Raw genomic sequence first — 19070 nt, 5'->3', positions numbered from 1 at the left:
CAATACAGCTATCCTTTTATTCTTTGATCTTATAATTGTTTATCCCTCTACAGCTAAGCCAAATATCAAGACTATGGATCAGAGCTTAGTAACAGATGCTGGAAAGCCCATCGTCATGTTCGTGCCCTACAGTGCGTATCCTAAAGCTGAAGCTGAATGGTACTATGATAATGTCAGCCTACCCAAGGACAACATCCACACTGTTGGAGACAGGACAGAGTACAGGCTGAAGGACCCTAAGAAGTCCGACCAAGGACGTTACAAGGTTGTCATCAAGAACAAACATGGACAGGGAGAGGCATTCATTAATCTGGATGTCATTGGTAAGTTGCCTTCAATCCATTCTTGTATTTGAATAGATTTTTCTTGGGAAGGATATTTTTCTTGGAATCTGTTTTTGTTCATGGATTCCAATTATGAATGTATTGTTGTCTTCCACAGATGTCCCTGGACCTGTGAAGAGTCTTCAAGTGCTTGACACCGCCGATGGTGAGGTCAGCCTGGCCTGGGAAGAGCCAGAGAGCGACGGTGGCAGCAAGATCATTACATACGTGGTGGAGAGGCGTGACGTCAAGCGCAAGACTTGGACTCTTGCTACTGACCGCTCTGACGCTCCAGAATACACTGTGACCGGACTCCAGAGGGAATCCATGTACCTATTTCGTGTTTCTGCTCGCAACAGAGTGGGCAGTGGACCAAATATTGAGACAGAGAAACCTGGTGTTTATGCCAAGAACAAGTTTGGTAAGCAAAATATTTCATATTGTATCACCTCATACAGTATAAGTTTGTTCATTGTAACAGTTTTCAACAATGAACTGCCTACCAGAAAAGTGAATTATAACCTTGTGTTATATTTCAGATGTTCCTGATGCTCCTCAGGATGTGAGTGTTGGAAACGTGAGTAAGTTTGGAGCCACAGTCTCCTGGGAAAAACCAGTGTCTGATGGAGGGGCTGAGATCACCTCCTACATAATTGAGTCCCGTGACCGGACCTCTGTGAAGTGGGCCGTGGCTATGATCAGTAAAGCAACAGACCGCAGTGCAATCATCAATGACGTCATTGAGAACAAGGAATACATCTTCCGTGTCAAGGCTGAAAACAAGGCTGGCATTGGAAAGCCAAGCGCTGCTACCAATCCAGTAAAGATCATGGACCCCATTGGTGAGTTATTTCAGTTATTTTAGTTTCTGAAATGTGATTACTGAAATGTATGCACTGTTTTAACATGTTGTTTTTGTTATCCCAGAGAGGCCAAGCCCACCACAGAACCTGGTGCCCTCAGAACAGAATAAGAACTCAGTCCAGCTGACATGGGAGACCCCATTGAAGAATGGAGGCAGCATGATCACTGGCTACATCATTGAGAGGTGTGAGGACGAAACAAACCATTGGCTCAGATGCAACGCCAGGCTTTGCCAGGATCTCACCTACAAGGTATTTATCCAATAAGATGAAAAGTTGCTAAATGGTTTCTTAGAGATTTCATATCATATTGGTAGTGTAATTGTCATACGTTTTGAGTGAATGGAAGTCTCCCATTGACATTAATTTACTTGGAAGTCTGAGTTGCTCACACTTATCTCAACTCTGAATGGGGCTCTTCCTTCTTTTCCTCAGATATCTGGCCTGAAATATGGCAAGAAATACAACTACAGAGTGATGGCTGAGAATGCAGCTGGAGTGTCTGACCCATCCAACACACTGGGACCCATGCTGGCTGATGATACACATGGTACATTTGGTTAACTTTTAACTGACCTTGACGAAGTTCATCACTTTAAATGTTGTGCATTTGTCATAACAATTATCATTATTTTTTTATCTTCAGTTGGCCCCACAATGGACCTGGGTGGATTCAAGGATGGCCTTGAGGTCATTGTTCCCCATCCCCTTACTATCCGTGTCCCTATCTCTGGATATCCCACACCACAGGCAAAGTGGAGCTTTGCTGATAAGGAGCTCACTGCTGGTGAACGTGTTTACATGATTACAAAGAGTACCTACGTAGAACTGACCGTCACTCCAAGTGTGCGTCCAGACAGAGGTGTATACGCTCTGACCCTGGAGAATGATATTACCAGTTGCTCAGGAGAGGTTGAAGTCAATGTTATCGGTAAGTGACGTGATGAGCCTTGTGGTGAAACACAACATACTGTATCTTGATATTGTCAACTGCAAGTCCCTACTTTTCCCTTTATATCTCTCTTTTTCTATTTGTTCAGCATCCCCAAGTGCACCCAAAGACTTTAAGGTTGCCGAGGTGACCAGACAGCATGTGCACCTGATGTGGGAGGCACCAGAGCATGATGGAGGAAGCCCTCTGACTGGGTACCAGATTGAGAAACGTGACGTATCCCGCAAGACCTGGGTCAAGGTATGGATGAACATAAGTCTTCAAACCACCCAGCAATATACATGTAATAACTTACTTATTTAGTCCTCTTTGTCCCGGTTGGGACAAACAATATTTTGTACTCTTTCTTTGGCCACAGCTTGTACCCTGTTATACATGAAATATGATTAAGATAAATATAATAACACATGTCACTGACTGTCTTTCTCCAGGTGATCACTGGTGTTCAAGACCAGGAGTTCACTGTCACTGATGTTGTTGAGGGCAAAGAATATCTGTTCAGGGTTACTGCCTGCAACAAGTGTGGCCCAGGAGAGCCTGCCTACATTGACGAGCCAGTCAATGTGTCCTCCCCTGCCAGTAAGTATTCGCTAAGTACAGTAGCAAGGACAATACCTATGCTGTGCACACAAGTGAAGGGAACTTAATCTATTGTTTTGATGTCACAGTCATTGACATACCTGTCATTTGAATTCTAGCTGTTCTCAATCATTGAGATACCTGTAATTTGAATTATAGCTGTTTTTAGTCATTTACATAATTGGAATTTGAATTATAGCTGTGCCAGACTCACCTGAGAACCTGAAATGGAGGGACAAGTCAGCATCTGGCATCTTTCTGACCTGGGAACCACCCAAGTGGGACGGCGGCACCGGAATCAAGGGCTACAACATAGAAAGATGCCAGCGTGGCACAGACAAGTGGGAATCCTGCGGAGATCAGGTCCCTGAGTTTAAGTAAGTGGAACTACAGAAAAAAGGCTCCAAGTTTGTTGTTAAAAATGATTTTGTTCATTTTGAAAGACCAACATCTTACTTTCTCTTAGATTGCAAGTGACTGGTCTGATTGAGGGACAGTGGTATGCCTACCGCGTGAAGGCCTTGAACAGACTAGGTGCCAGCAAACCCTGCAAGGCTACAGATGAGATATTGGCTGTTGATCCTAAAGGTATGTTTTGTATAAATGCTCCACGTTGGTATATGTATTGTGAATAATCCTGCATAGTGGCGGAAATATGTTTCTGTCTAATCTGTATAACACATTTTCTGTATAGACCCCCCAGAGATTCTTCTGGATGTCAAGTGTCTTGCTGGACTGACCGTCAAAGCCGGATCTAAGATCGAGCTTCCAGCTGATGTTCTTGGAAAACCCTTACCTAAAGTGAAATGGACCAAGGGTGATGTGGTCCTGAAGGGAGACGATAGAGTCTCTATTGACGACAAGCCTGGTCACTCCGTCGTTACGATCAGCAAGACAACGAGAGAGGATACAGCTACCTACATCATTGAAGCCCACAACAGCTGTGGTCGTGCTACTACAACCATTGACGTCAACATTCTAGGTACCCTATTTTGTTAGCTTTTTTTGTGAGGAGTGATTAACCTTTTTCTGAGGAAACACTCCTTTAAAAAATATATTTTTTAATGTTCTAACATTGTTTTCTATTTGTCTTGAACAGATAAGCCTGGTCCTCCAGCTGCGTTTGATATCTCTGAGATCACCAACAAGTCATGTTTCCTGGCCTGGAACCCTCCCAGAGATGATGGAGGTGCAAAGGTCACCAACTACATTGTGGAGAGGAGAGCCGCAGACAGCGAAATATGGCACAAGCTCTCCTCCACTGTCAAAGAGACTAACTACAAGGCCCTCAACCTTACGGCCTTCAAGGAATACATCTTCAGAGTGTTCGCTGAGAACCAGTTTGGTATTGGTGTGCCAGCGGAACATATGCCAATCATTGCCAGATACGCCTTCGGTATGTTAAGTTTATGTTTGTATTTAGTCCAGGCAATATAATGGTATTTCCTTTCTAGTATTATTTTGTGCAGTGGGTTGTTTCTAAAATTGTCTTTAACTGTTTTTCAGATTCTCCTGGTGCACCAACCAAGCTGGAGCCTTCTGATATTGTTAAAGATGGCCTGACTCTGAATTGGTATGAGCCTGAAGAGGATGGTGGAAGTCCTATCACTGGATACTGGGTTGAGAGGTTCGAACCAGATCAGAACAGATGGATCAGATGCAACAAGATCCCAATCACAGACACAACATACAGGTAAGACGCTAGAATACATTTAGGTAATGAACACCGTATTTTTTCAATTTTGGTAATTGAAGGCAGTAATGGCCGCATTGATTTAATTTCTGGTTGTTGCTATTCATTTGATGGTTGGGTTGGTTATTTGATTGTTTTTGATTTGCAGAGTCAAAGGACTACCCACAAGGAAGAAGTATAAGTTCAGAGTCATGGCTGAGAATCTCGCCGGACCTGGAAAATCAAGCAAGGAAACTGACCAGATATTGGTCAAGGATCCTATTGGTAATACTTCCAACAAATTTAGTTAACAGACCATTGATCGTTTATGAAATGTGATGTCATTGACCAAAACAACATGTCTTCTATTCTTACAGATCCTCCATGGGCTCCTGGTAAGCCAACCGTAAAAGACGTGGCAAAGACCTCTGCCTTCCTGCAGTGGACAAAGCCTGAGCACGATGGTGGCGCCAAGATCGAGGGCTACATCATTGAACTCCTGAAGAGTGGAACTGAGCAATGGGTCCGTGTTTCAGAGGGAATCAATATCCTGGAGCACTTCCTGAGAGGCCTGATGGACAGACAGGAGTACTCCTTCAGGGTCATTGCTGTCAACATCGCTGGGGAGAGTGAACCCAGCGATCCTAGCGATCCAGTTCTGTGCAAGGAGAGACTCAGTAAGTTACTGACTGTGTCCCAAATCAATCAATCAAATGTATTTATAAAGCCCTTTTTACATCAGCAGATGTCACAAAGTGCTTATACAGAAACCCAGCCTAAAACCCCAAACAGCAAGCAATGCAGATGTAGGAGCATAGTGGCTTGGAAAAACTCCCTAGAGAGCCAGGAAAAGGCAAGAAACCTAGAGAGAAACCAGGCTCTGAGGGGTAGCCAGTCCTCTTCTGGCTGTGCCGGGTTGGGATTATTAGAATACATGGCCATTAAGGCCAGATTGTTCATCAAGATGTTCAAACGTTCATAGATGACCAGCAGGGTCAAATAATAATCACAGTGGTTGTAGAGGTTGCAACAGGTCAGCACCTCAGAAGTAAATGTTGGGTTGGCTTTTCATAGCCAAGCAAATGGCACCCTATTCCGTTTATAATGCTATGGTCAAAAGTAGTGCACTACAGATGTAGGATCTTAATTTGAGCCAGTTTTCTACAGCAGGAAAATTATTCTGCAGCAACAGGAAATGTGAATTATTATGTGGATTATAATCAATTAACATTTTTGTAGGGGTTGTTACATTTTTCGTAAGGGAAAATCAAGTCTGACATTTCAAAGTGGAAACTTCAGAAGCCTTTTTAAACCTCAAATACATTACATGTTTTACATTTCCTGCATTACAGGAAAGTTCTCCTGCAACAGGGTGATCAAATTAAGATCCTACATCTGTATATAGGGAATATGGTGTCCATTGTGACACACAGACTGAGATAGTTTCCATCTGAAGCTGTTCAGTGTGTCATGGTTGGTTAGCTGAGTTGATGGTTTCTGATGACTCATGCTTGTCAATTCATTTTCCAGATCCTCCTACACCCCCACGCTGGATGAATGTCATCACCATCACCAGGAACAGTGCTGAGCTGAAGTGGACAGTACCAGAGAAGGATGGTGGTTCACCCATCACCAACTACATTGTTGAGAAGAGGGATGTCAGGCGTAAGGGCTGGCAGACAGTGGACACCACTGTGAAGGAGCTGAAGTACACTGTCACTCCACTTAACGAGGGCTCCCTCTATGTGTTCCGTGTGGCTGCTGAGAACGCTGTTGGACCCAGTGAATTCTGTGAACTGGAAGACTCCATTATGGCTAAAGATACTTATAGTAAGATCATAGTTTATGCGTATAGTATTCTGTAACTGTTGTTCACTTACAACATGCATAGGTTGCTAAGTACTGTTTCCTATTTTCAGCTACCCCTGGACCACCATATAATCTCTCTGTCGATGGCGTGTCAAAGAGACATGTTGACCTGCAATGGGACGCCCCCAAGAATGATGGTGGCAGACCAGTTCTGAGGTAAAGATTGGTCAACTTTAGTTTTTAGGAGTGTCATATTGTCATATAAGCATTTTTATAACATTTGGGAATATTTTCGTGCATCAGATACTCCATTGAGAAGAAGGAGAAACTTGGCACCCGCTGGGTAAAGTGTGGTAAGACCTCAGGTGATGACTGCAAGTATAGAGTGACAGATGTCATTGAAGGAACCGAGGTTCAGTTCCAGGTCCGCGCTGAGAATGAGGCCGGTGCTGGACATCCTAGTGAATCAACAGAAATCATTGCTATTGAAGATCCAACAGGTGGGTTTTTAAAGTGAAAACTGTGTTTTATGGTTACATTTGTTTGACTTGCATGAGTCATTTATTAGGTATTGTCTAGTTCCCAATGAAGCAACCCACATCTCCAAGATTATAATTATTGTCTCTGCATTGCCTTTTATAGGTGCACCCTCTCCTCCAATTGAGCTTCATATCACTGAAGCCAGCAGAGACCATTTGTGTATTGCTTGGAGACCACCAGAGAGAACTGGTGGCAGTGCTGTAACTGGCTACCATATCGAGCTGTGTGAGGCTGGTACTGAGAAGTGGATGAGAATCAACTCTCGCCCAATCAAGGAGCTCAAATACAAAACAGAGGAGGGCATCACCCCAGAGAAACCATATGTCCTGAGAGTCCGTGCCATCAACTCTGTTGGCGTTAGTGAGCCATCTGATATCTCTGAGAAGGTCTATGCCAAGGACCCTGACTGTAAGTTAACCTTCCATAATGTATATTTCCCATTCCATAATAATAGTCTTCCCAGAAATGCATGAAATACTGATATCTGATTATATTTTTCCCTCATGAAGGCATCCCAACCCTTGAGTTTCAAACAAAGGACATCGTGATTGTTGAGGGAGAGAAGTGGCATCTCCCCATCCCATTTAGAGCAGTACCCAAGCCCAAGATCACCTGGCACAAAGACGGAAAGGAGCTGAAGGACGATGAGAGAATGAGCTTCAGACAGGAGTACCTCTCCTGTCACCTGGAGATCGAGAGCTGTCTGCATGCAGACTCTGGCCAGTACAAGGTCACCCTGGAAAACTCCCTTGGAGCTAGCAGCGGAACAATTAATGTTAAAGTTGTTGGTACGTTTCAGTGTCAAATACTATTATATTACTATACTATTATATTCCATGGTGTCCCTAATAGCGTAATCATTACATTTTACATATTTGATCCAGAAAATATTTGAAATTTTGGTTACTAGTACAGGCATACTACAACTATCAAGATAGACTCTTCATATCCATGTTTATTTTGACAGGCCTGCCAGGTCCCTGCAAAGACATTGTTGCCAATGAAATCACCAAGAGCTCCTGCAAGGTTTCCTGGGATCCTCCCAACTATGATGGTGGCAGCCCTGTTCTCCACTATGTGCTACAGCGCAGAGAGGCAGGCCGGAGGACCTACGTCAACATGATGTCTGGAGAGAACAAGGTCAGCTGGCCTGTCAAGGATCTGATCCCCAATGGAGAGTACTACTTCCAGGTCAAAGCTGTCAACAAGATTGGTGGTGGGGAGTATCTTGAGCTCCGCAACCCTGTGATTCCGGAGGATCAGAAGCGTGAGTGAAATATTTATTTTGTGTCCAAGGGATACATTGATTGAAAAACAGATGCAACTCTTGCTCACAATTAAAGTGAATTTTACTTTCCAAGCATGCCTACATTTCAGAAGAGATGTATTGAATTTATGAAATGTTCCTTGTTCAACATTTAAGAGAGCCCTGACCCTCCATTGGATGTTGAGACCCACAACCCTACTTCCAAGACTATCACCCTCACATGGAAACCTCCTATGTATGACGGAGGCTGCAAAATTATGGGCTACGTTCTGGAGAAGATGATGAAGGGTGATGAGAACTTCACAAGATGCAACGACTTCCTTGTGCCTGTGCTGTCCTACACAGTGAGGAATCTCAGGGAGGGAAAACAATACCAGTTCCGTGTACGAGCTGAGAACGCTGCCGGAGTCAGTGACCCATCACGCAGCACACCAATGGTGAAGGCTTCTGATGCTGTCGGTAAGGAAGGATACATCTTGTTCAAACCATCACTATGCTACGATTTTTCAGACCGGTAATTTGTCATTTCTAAATGTGTTTGTTTTCTTTTCAGAAACACCCAAGGTGTTCCTCAGTGGAAGCCTGCAGTCCGGTATGAGCATCAAGAGAGGTGCTCAGATCAGACTGGGCGCCAACATCTCTGGATCCCCATACCCTCAAATCACATGGTACAGGAACGACGTGGTCATTAGACCAGAAGCCATGAAGAAGAGACCAGAAAAACCCATTGTTAAGAAGAAGAAGGAGGAAAAGAAGGAAGCGAAGAAGGAGGAAAAGAAGGAAGCGAAGGAAGGAGAAAAGAAGGAAGGAGAAGTAAAGGAGGGTGAAAAGGTGGAGGTGAAAGATGGAGAAAAGAAGGAAGTCAAGGAGGGAGAGGTTGAGGTCCCAGCTACTGAGGCCCCAGCTGCAGAGCCTGCCCATGAGGAGCCTGAGGAGGAGGAACTCCCTGACTACCCAACCCTCCAGGAACGTCTCACCATCCATGACGAGAAGAGGGGAGAATCCTCTTGCATTGTCAGGGACACCATCAGGGGTGACCACGGAGTGTACACTATCAAGGTTGAGAACGACCATGGTATTGCCTCTGCAACTTGTGAAGTCAATGTGCTAGGTGAGGTATCATCTTCTTTTAACATTTATACGTTTTGTTATTAATTTTGTAGGGTTGTTGCCGCTCAACCACATTTTGGAAATCTAATATAAAACCACTTATTTTACTATTTACAGATGCACCTGGACCTGCAATCAACTTCCGGTTTGAGGAGATCAGGAAGACCTCTGTCATCTGCAAGTGGGATCCTCCCATGGATGATGGTGGCAGTGAGATCCTGAACTACACCTTGGAAAAAAAGGACAACTCCAAGGTGGAGATCGGATGGATCACCGTAACCTCAACGCTCAGGGGATGTAGATACCCCGTGACCAAACTGATAGAGAAGAAGGAGTACATCTTCCGGGTCACTGCTGAGAACAAGTTTGGTCCTGGACCACCATGTATTTCTAAGCCACTTATTGCCAAGAATCCATTTGGTAAAGCATTTATTTTTAAGAGTTTTATCATGACATTGAAGCTTATAACATTCCAAATCAGATTGTAACAACGATGTCAGTTCAACCAGTTTTTCTCAACTGCGTTAGTTAGATTGTACTTTGTTCTTACAACTGTGATTTTAACTTCTTATTCTAGACCCACCAGAGGCTCCTGGGAAACCTGAGATTGATGGCATCACAGCCAACTCCATGCTGGTTAGCTGGGAGGAGCCAAATGACATGGGCAGCCCCATTCTGGGTTACTGGGTGGAGCGGCGTGAGATCAACAGCACCCACTGGACCAGAGTCAACCGGGTTATTTTGGAGGATACGGAACTTAACGTGGAAGGCCTACTGGAAGGTTTGACATACATCTTCAGGGTGGCTGCTGAGAACCAAGCTGGGCCTGGGAAGTTCAGCATCCCGTCTGATCCTATGACATGCCAGGATCCAATATGTAAGTCAACAAGATTATGATACCATACCTTTTATTGTCCATTTGCATGGAAATTCATTTTGTGAGGTTAAGCATACAAAATAGACCAAATCAATACACTATAATATAATACAACACTGATTCATTATGATTCAAGTTCCATTATCTAGCAATGATCAAATACAATATGTCATCGTTGATGTGTTTCTCTCATAGTGCCACCTGGGCCACCGTTCCCAAGAATCATTGACACCACTGAGTCTTCCATCGACGTGGAATGGGATCCTCCTGCCTCCAACGGAGGTGGAGACATCCTGGGATACCATGTTGACAAAACCGTAGCAGGCACCAAAGACTGGTCCCGCTCCACAGAGAGACCCTGGAAGACCCGGGTCTTCACTGTGTATGGAGTCAGAGAGGGAGCCAAGTACCTGGTCCGTGTGATCGCAGTCAATGGAGCCGGTGAAGGAACTCCTGGCTTGACCGAATCAGTCATTGTCAGAGATCCTAAAGGTATAGTAAACAGTAATCAGAAAGATTACAATGTCAACAAATGTATGCTTAATACAATACAACAATGGAGGCTTGTGTAACATTGAATTGGAGGACGGGCTCATTGTAATGGCTGGAATGGAATGAATTGAATAGTATCAAATCCTGCTGTTCCATTCATTCCATTCCAGACATTACTACTAGTCGTCCTCCCTTCATTAGTCTCCATGAAAGTATTCAAGCGTCTTTGGGTTTTTGAAAAGCTCTATATAAGTCCCATGAATTATTATTATTACAACTTAGCTAACGTTGATGAATGTTGATTGTGTCTACAGAGGCTCCAGTGGTGGAGCTGGATCTCACTGTGAGGAACGGCGTAATGATCAGAGCTGGGGAGCCACTGATTCTGCCTGCCCTGGTCACTGGTAGACCTCCTCCAGACATCAAATGGACCAAAGATGACGGTCCACCGGACAAAGACCACGTCGAGATAGAAAATGTTGGAAAGGAAAGCATTCTCAGTATCAAGGCTGCCACAAGAAAGGATCCTGGCAAATACCAGATCAGTGCAAGGAACAGTAGTGGAATCAAGTCTACATGGACAAGGGTTGAAGTCATGGGTAAGTATTTTGATGGATTCTGTATTAGCTATATGACATCACTAGAACATTTTGAGCATATTTCACATTTGGATGTACTTTGATGACGTAAAGCTAGGATTAGAGTTAGTGGATAGTTAGTTGAATAGTTTTTAATAGTTAGTGGAACATCTATAAACCATCTGTTGGGGACTATCAAAATAATAATAATTGTCACCTTACATGTTGTAGACTAGCACCCTGTCCAGGGGTGTTCTTCAAGCTGCCTCACTGTATAGATACAGGAGATAGGCTCCTGCACTGTGGGCCATTCTGGCTCAGACAAAGCTACTTACTAACTTACACACGTGTTGTTTTACTTGAATGTAACACTTTGACTTATCCTCTGTCAGATGTTCCCGGGCCTGTGCTGGACCTGAAGCCTGTGGTGGTAACCAGGAAACTGATGATTCTGAACTGGTCCGATCCAGATGACGATGGCGGCAGTGATCTGACCGGCTTCATCATTGAGAGAAGGGATCCCAAGATGCACACATGGAGACAGCCCATCGATACACCCTCATCTAAGTGTGAGATTGTGGGTATTGTTGAAGGACAGGAGTACATCTTCCGGGTCGTAGCGAAGAACAAGTTTGGCTGTGGCCCTCCCGTTGATTTGGGCCCTATTGCTGCAGTGGATCCCAAAGGTAATGTCTACATATTGTTGCGTCATGAGAATGTTTTCTGTGCAGGTCAGATCATTAATAGAAGTCAATCACTATATTTTCATTGAAGCTCCACCAACTTCACCTGAGAGATTCCACTACACTGAGAGGACAAAGACTTCCATCAGCCTTGCCTGGAGACCTCCCCGCAATGAAGGAGGCAGTCCAATCTTGGGCTACTTTGTTGAGAAGAAGAAGCACGATGCCCCAGCATTTGAGCCTTGCAACACAGAGATATGCAAGGACCTCTTCATGACCGTCGAGAACCTCGAGGAGCTGTTTATGTATGAGTTCCGTGTCAAGGCTGTCAATTTAATTGGACCAAGTGAACCTGGAATTCCACTCACCATTGTCATTCAAGATGATGAAGGTAAGTCCTCCTAGTTCTATGTTCTTGTTTTTTCCCCCATATACTAAAATAGTAAACACATTGAATTTAATTTAATTGGACTGAATTCAATTGAATAAACTTGTCACTGAATTGCTCCTTCTATTTCAGTTCCTCCTACTGTGATGATGTTGAAGACCTTCAAGGGAGATGCCATCACTGTCAAGAAGGGAGAGCCTATTGAAATCCCTGCTGAGGTGACTGGTCTTCCAATGCCCAAGGTTGAATGGTTGAAGGATGAGGTGATTATTGTAGAGCCCACTGAGACTCTGTTGATGGACACCAAGGAGATAAACAGAATGCAGTGCAATACCAAGCTCAGTATCCCTGCAGCAGCAAGACTGGACAAAGGCATCTTTACAGTGATTGCCTCCAACCGTCTTGGGTCAGCTAGTCACACCATCAAGGTTAAGGTGTTAGGTAAGTGATCTGATATTATGTATATTTAGTGAATCAGTATAGACAAAGCAATTAGCTCACTTTTCTGCAAGAAAAATAACATAAAAATTAACAAAAGGAAAATATTGTAGTTGACTGACTGTTTTCTGACCTATTTTTCATCTAATTTTTGTTCACAGACCGTCCTCTGCCACCTAGGAATGTGAATATTGGTAACATCAAGGCTGAGTCCTGCCAGCTAACCTGGGACGCGCCAGAGGACGACGGAGGAAGTGAGCTCACTAACTACATTGTTGAGAAGCTGGACATTCTTCCTGAGGAGGAACCTGAAGAAGAATATGAGGATGAGGAGGATGAGGAGCCTAAACCTAAGCCTGAGCCTAGACCCATTCCTGTATGGACGGTGATCACCAACAGCATCATTGAGAAACGATTCGGGGTCAGTATATGTGTGAAAACATGAAACATTGATATAACATTTGGTAACATTTTACTTAAAACCTGCCGGTATAATGCTTAATAACAGGCATTAAGCATGTATGGTAGAGGTCTTCACTGCTCCACCTGTACCCGAATACCAGAGACCAGCTCCGGTTAATAATGTAGGGGGAAAAATGTTTTTCTGCTGTTTCCCTGATACGGATTGGACTGGGTCTGGACCCGACCGGGGTCAGGTCTGGTTAGGTCTGTTCGGACCAGGTCTCTATCTTTTTAAAATGTATTTATTTAGGTAGGGTCCGGGTAGGAATGCCCCAGTTCATTTTCACATTTTTGAACCTGTGAAGACTTTATAATGTCTTAAATGGAGTCATATAACATGTTGTCTCAAATCAAATTTGATTTGTCACATGTGCCGAATACAGCTCGTGTAGACTTTACCGTGAAACGCTTACGAGCCCTTCCCAACGATGCAGAGTAAAAAAAAAAATATAGTAACACAAGAAGATTAAAATTAACAAGAATAGAGCTATGTGCAGGGAGTACCAGTACCAGATCAATGTGCAGAGGTACAAGGTATTTGAGGTAGATATGTACAGTACATGAACGCAGGATAAAGTGACTACTGTAGTCATCACGATAGATAATAATAAGAGTAAAGTAACCTTTTACAGCAGTGGGCTAAATCATGATCACACAAATCTACTTTTTCTTTGTAGTCTTAAACAAATCTACTTGTCAGATATAGAGTTGAAATGTAATTAATTTTGTGTGTGCTTCCCTCACAGAAGACTGAAATATAACATAACTGTTTGACATATAACACCCGATTTTCAGCGTTTTCTTTTAAATGTTTCTTAATTATAAAAAATATAAAAAACATTACACCCATGAGGCCACTAGAGGGGGCGATTTGCTCATTTGACTTCAGGAAAGGGCTACAGAATAGAGTAGCAGTAGCAAATGACGTGTGTGTGTGTGTGTGTGTGTGTGTGTGTGTGTGTGTGTGTGTGTGTGTGTGTGTGTGATGCAGCCAGTCAAGATGCTCTCTATGGTGCAGCTGTATACATTTTTGAGGATCCTATGTCAAATCTTGTCAGCCTCTCTATATACTGTATATCAAAGGAAACAACAGTGACATAGGTTGCAATAGGTCGAAACAGTATCATGAATGCTAATAGTGGACTTCATTGAATCATTTAATGATTTACTAAATGTTTCCAAATGTCTTTTCGAAGGTTTGGAATCTGGAAACAGGTAGCCAGTGCCAGTTCAGAGTGAGAGCAGAGAACAGGTATGGACAGAGTAACGCCTGCGAGACAGAGGCAGCCGTCATCAAGGATCTGTACGGACTCCCTGGTCCTCCAGAGAAACCTAAGATCGCAGAGCACACCAGGTCCTCTATGCTTGTGACATGGGACCCTCCACGAGACAACGGTGGATCCACTATCTCTGGCTACTGGCTGGAGAAGAGGGAGAAAGGTTCGTCTTATTGGGCCCGGGTGAATAAGGCTCCGGTGACGAAGCGTGCTCCTAAGCGCTGGGAGTTCCAGGTCGTTCGTATGATCGAGGGGTCTGCGTATGAGTTCCGTGTCATGGCTGTCAATATTGCCGGTATTGGACCCCCCAGTGGACCTTCCGATCCTGCATACGCAGTGGACCCTCTTAGTAAGTATCATTCTCCCTTTTTCTACAGGTTACAAGAACATGACTATTATTTTAGCTGCTTTGGAAATTGTTTGGAAGAATATGTCGGTATGTGCCCTATTGACAGACACAGGGATGCCATGTAAGAACCAGAGATGGTGACCTTGATGTTTTCCCTCTGTGCCCCACAGTGAAACCCGGCATGCTAGCACCACCAGAGGTCGCAGACAAAACCAAGCACAGCGTCAGCCTCACATGGTCTCCACCAGAGAAAGACGGTGGAAGCGCCATCAAGGGTTACATTGTTGAGATCCAGGATGAAGCCTCTTCTATTTGGAACAGAATCACTGATCTAGAGACTCTGCATGAGACCACTGAGATCACTGTCCCAAGTCTCAAAGAGCTGAAACACTACAAGTTCAGAGTCACAGCCGTTAATGACATCGGCGAGTCTGACCCAAGTCCCAAGACAGAAGTCCTAATTGAGGACGTACATGGTAATTAGACCTACTTATTCATCCATTTTGTAAAAATTTGTTTTTTTCAAGTCAGCAGTCAAGTTTTAAAGATTAACCGCTTTCAGTAAAGCAAAAACCTTCATAGATGCATCATATGATACAGAACACATACAAAACAAATTTGACTCTTGGAGAAAATACTAAAAGATAGTTTTGGAGTGAAGTTTTCCTTTAACCAGTAGTCACAAGTTTATTGTTGTTTGTTTTAATGATGCCTTTTTATGTCACAGTGGAGCCGAAAATCCATATCGATTGCGTTGTGGAAGATTTGCTCTGCGTCCGGGCTGGTCATTCCTTCAGAATCCCTGCCATCATCAAAGGGCGTCCCGTTCCTAAGGTTACCTGGGAATTCACTGGACCAGCAAAGACCCACAAGAAGAATCGCCTTCATGTCCTTCCAGTTGACTCAGAGGTAAGGCATAGTACAGATACATCTATCATACATCAAGGAGAGAGGAAGTAACACATAACCCTTGTTATAAGTAGTAAAATAATCATGTTGTCTGACCTTGATGTATAAATATGCCGATTTGACCTTTCTTACCAGGAGTAATGAGTTAATTTTCCTTTGTTTAGCTTGAATCTACTGATACTACCTCAAACATCACTGTACCTGTGTGCTTGAGGACCCACTCTGGACGATACACCATCACAGCCAAGAACAAGGCTGGACAGAAACACGTCAATGTCAGAGTCAATGTTCTCGGTCAGTGATAAACATGAATGATAGAAAAGATAGACACCCTTACACTGTCAAAAAACGAAACAAAGGCTCATATCCAAATGTATATTATTTATTAGGACATAAAACATTAATGAGAAACACAACACGTATCCCATATAAGATGTATTAACGTCTGTTGGACTTCTGTTTTCAGACGTGCCTGGTGCTCCTCGAGAGCTCAAAGTGACTGACATCACCAGAGCTACAATGAGGCTGATCTGGAAACTGCCTGCTAACGACGGTGGCGAGAGGATCAAGAGTTACTTCATTGAGAAGAAGAATGTGACAGGAAAGGCCTGGACCATAGTCAACCAGTGCTGTTTCAGCCAGGCCTACATTGTGGAGGGACTGCTGGAGGGACAGGAGTATGTGTTCCGTGTGCGGGCAGAGAACCGTCTGGGAATGGGACCTTTAACTGAGACCACTGAGCCTGCTAGGGCAAGAGACCCCATCTGTAAGTCACAAATTAATTACTAACAAATTAAAATGTACTCATAGTAATATTCATTTGGAACAAAAGCGTCTGCTAAATGGTATACAGTGTATATATATATATACACTGTATATGGGGTAAATATTTAATTTTTTAAATCTGCCCTTTCCAGCTGCTATAGTCATTACAACATTAACAATGTCTGCACTGTATTTCTGATCAATTGATGTTATTTTAATGGACAAAAAATGTTATTTTCTTTCAAAAACAAGGACATTTCTAAGTGACCCCAAACTTTTGAACGGTAGTGTATATATAGTAGTAATGTGTAATATGTACACATTCAAGTTTGTGAAACGTAGGTTACACAGTGTACACCTTACTAACAGTGGCGGTTCTAGACCATTTCAACTGGGGGGGCCAAGCTGGGGCCAGTTGTACTGTTAGAGGGGCCAGTTACATTAGACGTTATTGTTGTCATTTTGTTTTCTTCACTGCATTGCAGGCATTAGCAGACAAAATACCATGTTTATAATCATTCAACAATTTATTAGCATTTTCTGTCTAATAACGGATGTAAAAAAAGAACGATAGCAAAAATTTGTTATGTAAAAATTATTTCATACTCCCCATTTAGGGGGTCCAATATTGTTGTCACAGGGGCACTGCCCCCCCCCCCCAGAACCGCTAGTGCTTACTAATAAGTTCCCATTTATATTCCCATTCTTTATTCCCATTTTCAGACATACCTGATCCCCCAACCCACGTCAAGGTCAATCTGGTCACCAAAGATACAGTGACCCTGACATGGGTGCCACCTAAGAACAATGGTGGTTCTCCTGTGAAGCACTACATAATAGAGCGCTTGAGTTGGGACACCAGCGGCCTGGAGAAGGAGACATGGAAGCAGTGTAACAAGCGAAACGTTGAGGAAACCATCTTCATCATTGAAGATCTGAAAAATGGCGGCGAGTATGAGTTCCGCGTCAAGGCTGTGAACGAGGCTGGCCCAAGCAGACCGTCGGCCACCGCTGGACCAATCATCATCAAGGACCAGACATGTAAGTAAAAAGCACAGTTAAGAAAAAGAAAGTTAAAGAAAGAAAGCACACTAAATTCGCTCTGAATGATTTATTAATGGGTAAACCACCAGCATTTCAGCAGACAGTACATTCTTCAGGATGACAGCACATGTATGCTGTTGTAAATGTTTTTAAATAAGACTCATTTTGTTTAAAAAAAGTTGCTATGAAAATTAAAACGTTGAATGACTTGTACGGCTGTCCCTGTGGCTCAGTTGGTAGAGCATGGTGTGTGCAACGCCAGGGTTGTGGGTTCGATTCCCACGGGGGGCCAGTACAAAAATGCATGAAATGAAATGTATGCATTCACTACTGTAAGTCGCTCTGGATAAGAGCGTCTGCTAAATGACTAAAATGTAAATGTACTGACTCCATCTTCCATTGTTTAGGTGCTCCTACCATTGAACTGAAGGAACAGATGGAAGGTGAAGAGGGACTAGATGTCCATATTGTGGCTAGGATACATGGCTGTCCATTCCCCTCCCTCGTATGGCAGAAGGCTCCCATTGCCAAGCCTGAAGACAAGGCTGTAGTGCAATATGATCAGCATGTCAACAAAATGATCATTGATAACAAATGTACCCTGCTGATCCAGCAGTCCAAGAGAGACGACAGCTCCCTGTACACTATCACTGCAAGCAACAGTCTGGGAAAAGCCTCTAAGGACATCAAACTCACTGTCCTAGGTGAGGAACCTCTCTCTGAATGTATTTACTTCTTTCTGTTTGGTTAGTCCTCTTGATTGTGTTGTAATATGACCCCATTTCCTCCTTTTCTTCCTCAACTCAGGACGACCTGGCGTACCAGTCGGGCCGATTGAATTCAAAGAGGTGTTTGCCGAGAGGATAACACTTGCATGGAAACCACCTAGAGATGACGGTGGCTCCAAGGTGACAAACTATGTCATTGAGAAGCGTGAGGAAAACAGAAAGTCATGGGTGCACGTTTCCAACGACCCCAAAGAAGGCCTCTATACAGTTCAGAGGCTGACTGAGGGCCATGAGTATGAGTTCCGTGTCATGGCTCAGAACAAATATGGAGTTGGCCCACCGCTGTACAGCGAACATGAGAAAGCAAGGAATCTCTTCAGTAAGTTGAATGTACTATTGTATTATAAGTCAATGTCACCGTGGATATACAGTATTTCTTCTAACCAACTTCTAAATGGTTCCTCTCAACAGCTGTCCCTGGCCAAGTTGAGAAGCCCTTAGTGGAAGACGTGACTCTTGAGTCTATGGTGATCGTTTGGGGCGAGCCAAAATACGATGGTGGATCTCCAGTTAGTGGTTACTGGCTGGAGCGTAAAGAGACCACGGCTAAGCGCTGGACCAAAGTGAACCGCGCCCCTATCAGGGTCATGCCCCTGGGTCAGGAGTATGAGATCACTGGTCTGCAGGAGGGAGCAATCTACCAGTTCCGTGTGACCGCAATCAACGCAGCTGGAATGGGACTTCCCAGTGTCCCATCAGATCCTGTTCTTTCAAGAGACCCTATTAGTAAGTTAACTTATATAGTGTGCGTCCCAAATGGAATCCTATTCCTTATATAGTGCAGCATAGGGCCCTGGTCAAAAGTAGTGTACTAAATAGGGAATTATGGTTACTTTTTAGGTGCAGAAATATTGTTTTTCTTACATGGGAAAGGTGTATTTTTCTATTTTCAATGTATTATATAG

At 43.6% G+C, this 19070-nt stretch overlaps 1 protein-coding gene across 1 annotated transcript in view; it reads left to right on the top strand.

The window, feature by feature from the left end:
• The window catches only part of ttn.2 (titin, tandem duplicate 2), a 189878-nt gene that overhangs the window by 108000 nt on the left and 62808 nt on the right, over nucleotides 1–19070 (top strand). Inside the window, exons 86-125 of the mRNA XM_029702494.1 lie at nucleotides 54–323; nucleotides 442–744; nucleotides 863–1165; nucleotides 1251–1438; nucleotides 1622–1736; nucleotides 1833–2117; nucleotides 2227–2378; nucleotides 2570–2717; nucleotides 2917–3094; nucleotides 3184–3305; nucleotides 3412–3699; nucleotides 3817–4113; nucleotides 4224–4410; nucleotides 4559–4674; nucleotides 4767–5066; nucleotides 5920–6219; nucleotides 6309–6414; nucleotides 6502–6698; nucleotides 6841–7146; nucleotides 7248–7526; nucleotides 7706–8005; nucleotides 8162–8464; nucleotides 8559–9116; nucleotides 9233–9535; nucleotides 9693–9992; nucleotides 10188–10484; nucleotides 10799–11083; nucleotides 11455–11748; nucleotides 11837–12136; nucleotides 12266–12574; nucleotides 12733–12992; nucleotides 14230–14659; nucleotides 14830–15135; nucleotides 15387–15568; nucleotides 15733–15862; nucleotides 16035–16334; nucleotides 17057–17374; nucleotides 17785–18081; nucleotides 18185–18484; nucleotides 18577–18891. Coding sequence (XP_029558354.1) covers nucleotides 54–323; nucleotides 442–744; nucleotides 863–1165; nucleotides 1251–1438; nucleotides 1622–1736; nucleotides 1833–2117; nucleotides 2227–2378; nucleotides 2570–2717; nucleotides 2917–3094; nucleotides 3184–3305; nucleotides 3412–3699; nucleotides 3817–4113; nucleotides 4224–4410; nucleotides 4559–4674; nucleotides 4767–5066; nucleotides 5920–6219; nucleotides 6309–6414; nucleotides 6502–6698; nucleotides 6841–7146; nucleotides 7248–7526; nucleotides 7706–8005; nucleotides 8162–8464; nucleotides 8559–9116; nucleotides 9233–9535; nucleotides 9693–9992; nucleotides 10188–10484; nucleotides 10799–11083; nucleotides 11455–11748; nucleotides 11837–12136; nucleotides 12266–12574; nucleotides 12733–12992; nucleotides 14230–14659; nucleotides 14830–15135; nucleotides 15387–15568; nucleotides 15733–15862; nucleotides 16035–16334; nucleotides 17057–17374; nucleotides 17785–18081; nucleotides 18185–18484; nucleotides 18577–18891 — 10527 coding nt within the window. The remainder of the gene's footprint in view (nucleotides 1–53; nucleotides 324–441; nucleotides 745–862; nucleotides 1166–1250; nucleotides 1439–1621; nucleotides 1737–1832; nucleotides 2118–2226; nucleotides 2379–2569; nucleotides 2718–2916; nucleotides 3095–3183; nucleotides 3306–3411; nucleotides 3700–3816; nucleotides 4114–4223; nucleotides 4411–4558; nucleotides 4675–4766; nucleotides 5067–5919; nucleotides 6220–6308; nucleotides 6415–6501; nucleotides 6699–6840; nucleotides 7147–7247; nucleotides 7527–7705; nucleotides 8006–8161; nucleotides 8465–8558; nucleotides 9117–9232; nucleotides 9536–9692; nucleotides 9993–10187; nucleotides 10485–10798; nucleotides 11084–11454; nucleotides 11749–11836; nucleotides 12137–12265; nucleotides 12575–12732; nucleotides 12993–14229; nucleotides 14660–14829; nucleotides 15136–15386; nucleotides 15569–15732; nucleotides 15863–16034; nucleotides 16335–17056; nucleotides 17375–17784; nucleotides 18082–18184; nucleotides 18485–18576; nucleotides 18892–19070) is intronic.

The sequence above is a fragment of the Salmo trutta genome, chromosome 20 (genome assembly GCF_901001165.1).
Source record: "Salmo trutta chromosome 20, fSalTru1.1, whole genome shotgun sequence".
Lineage (NCBI taxonomy): Eukaryota > Metazoa > Chordata > Actinopteri > Salmoniformes > Salmonidae > Salmo > Salmo trutta.
Note: the sequence above shows the minus strand (reverse complement) of the source record. Positions and strands in the feature narration are given on the sequence as shown.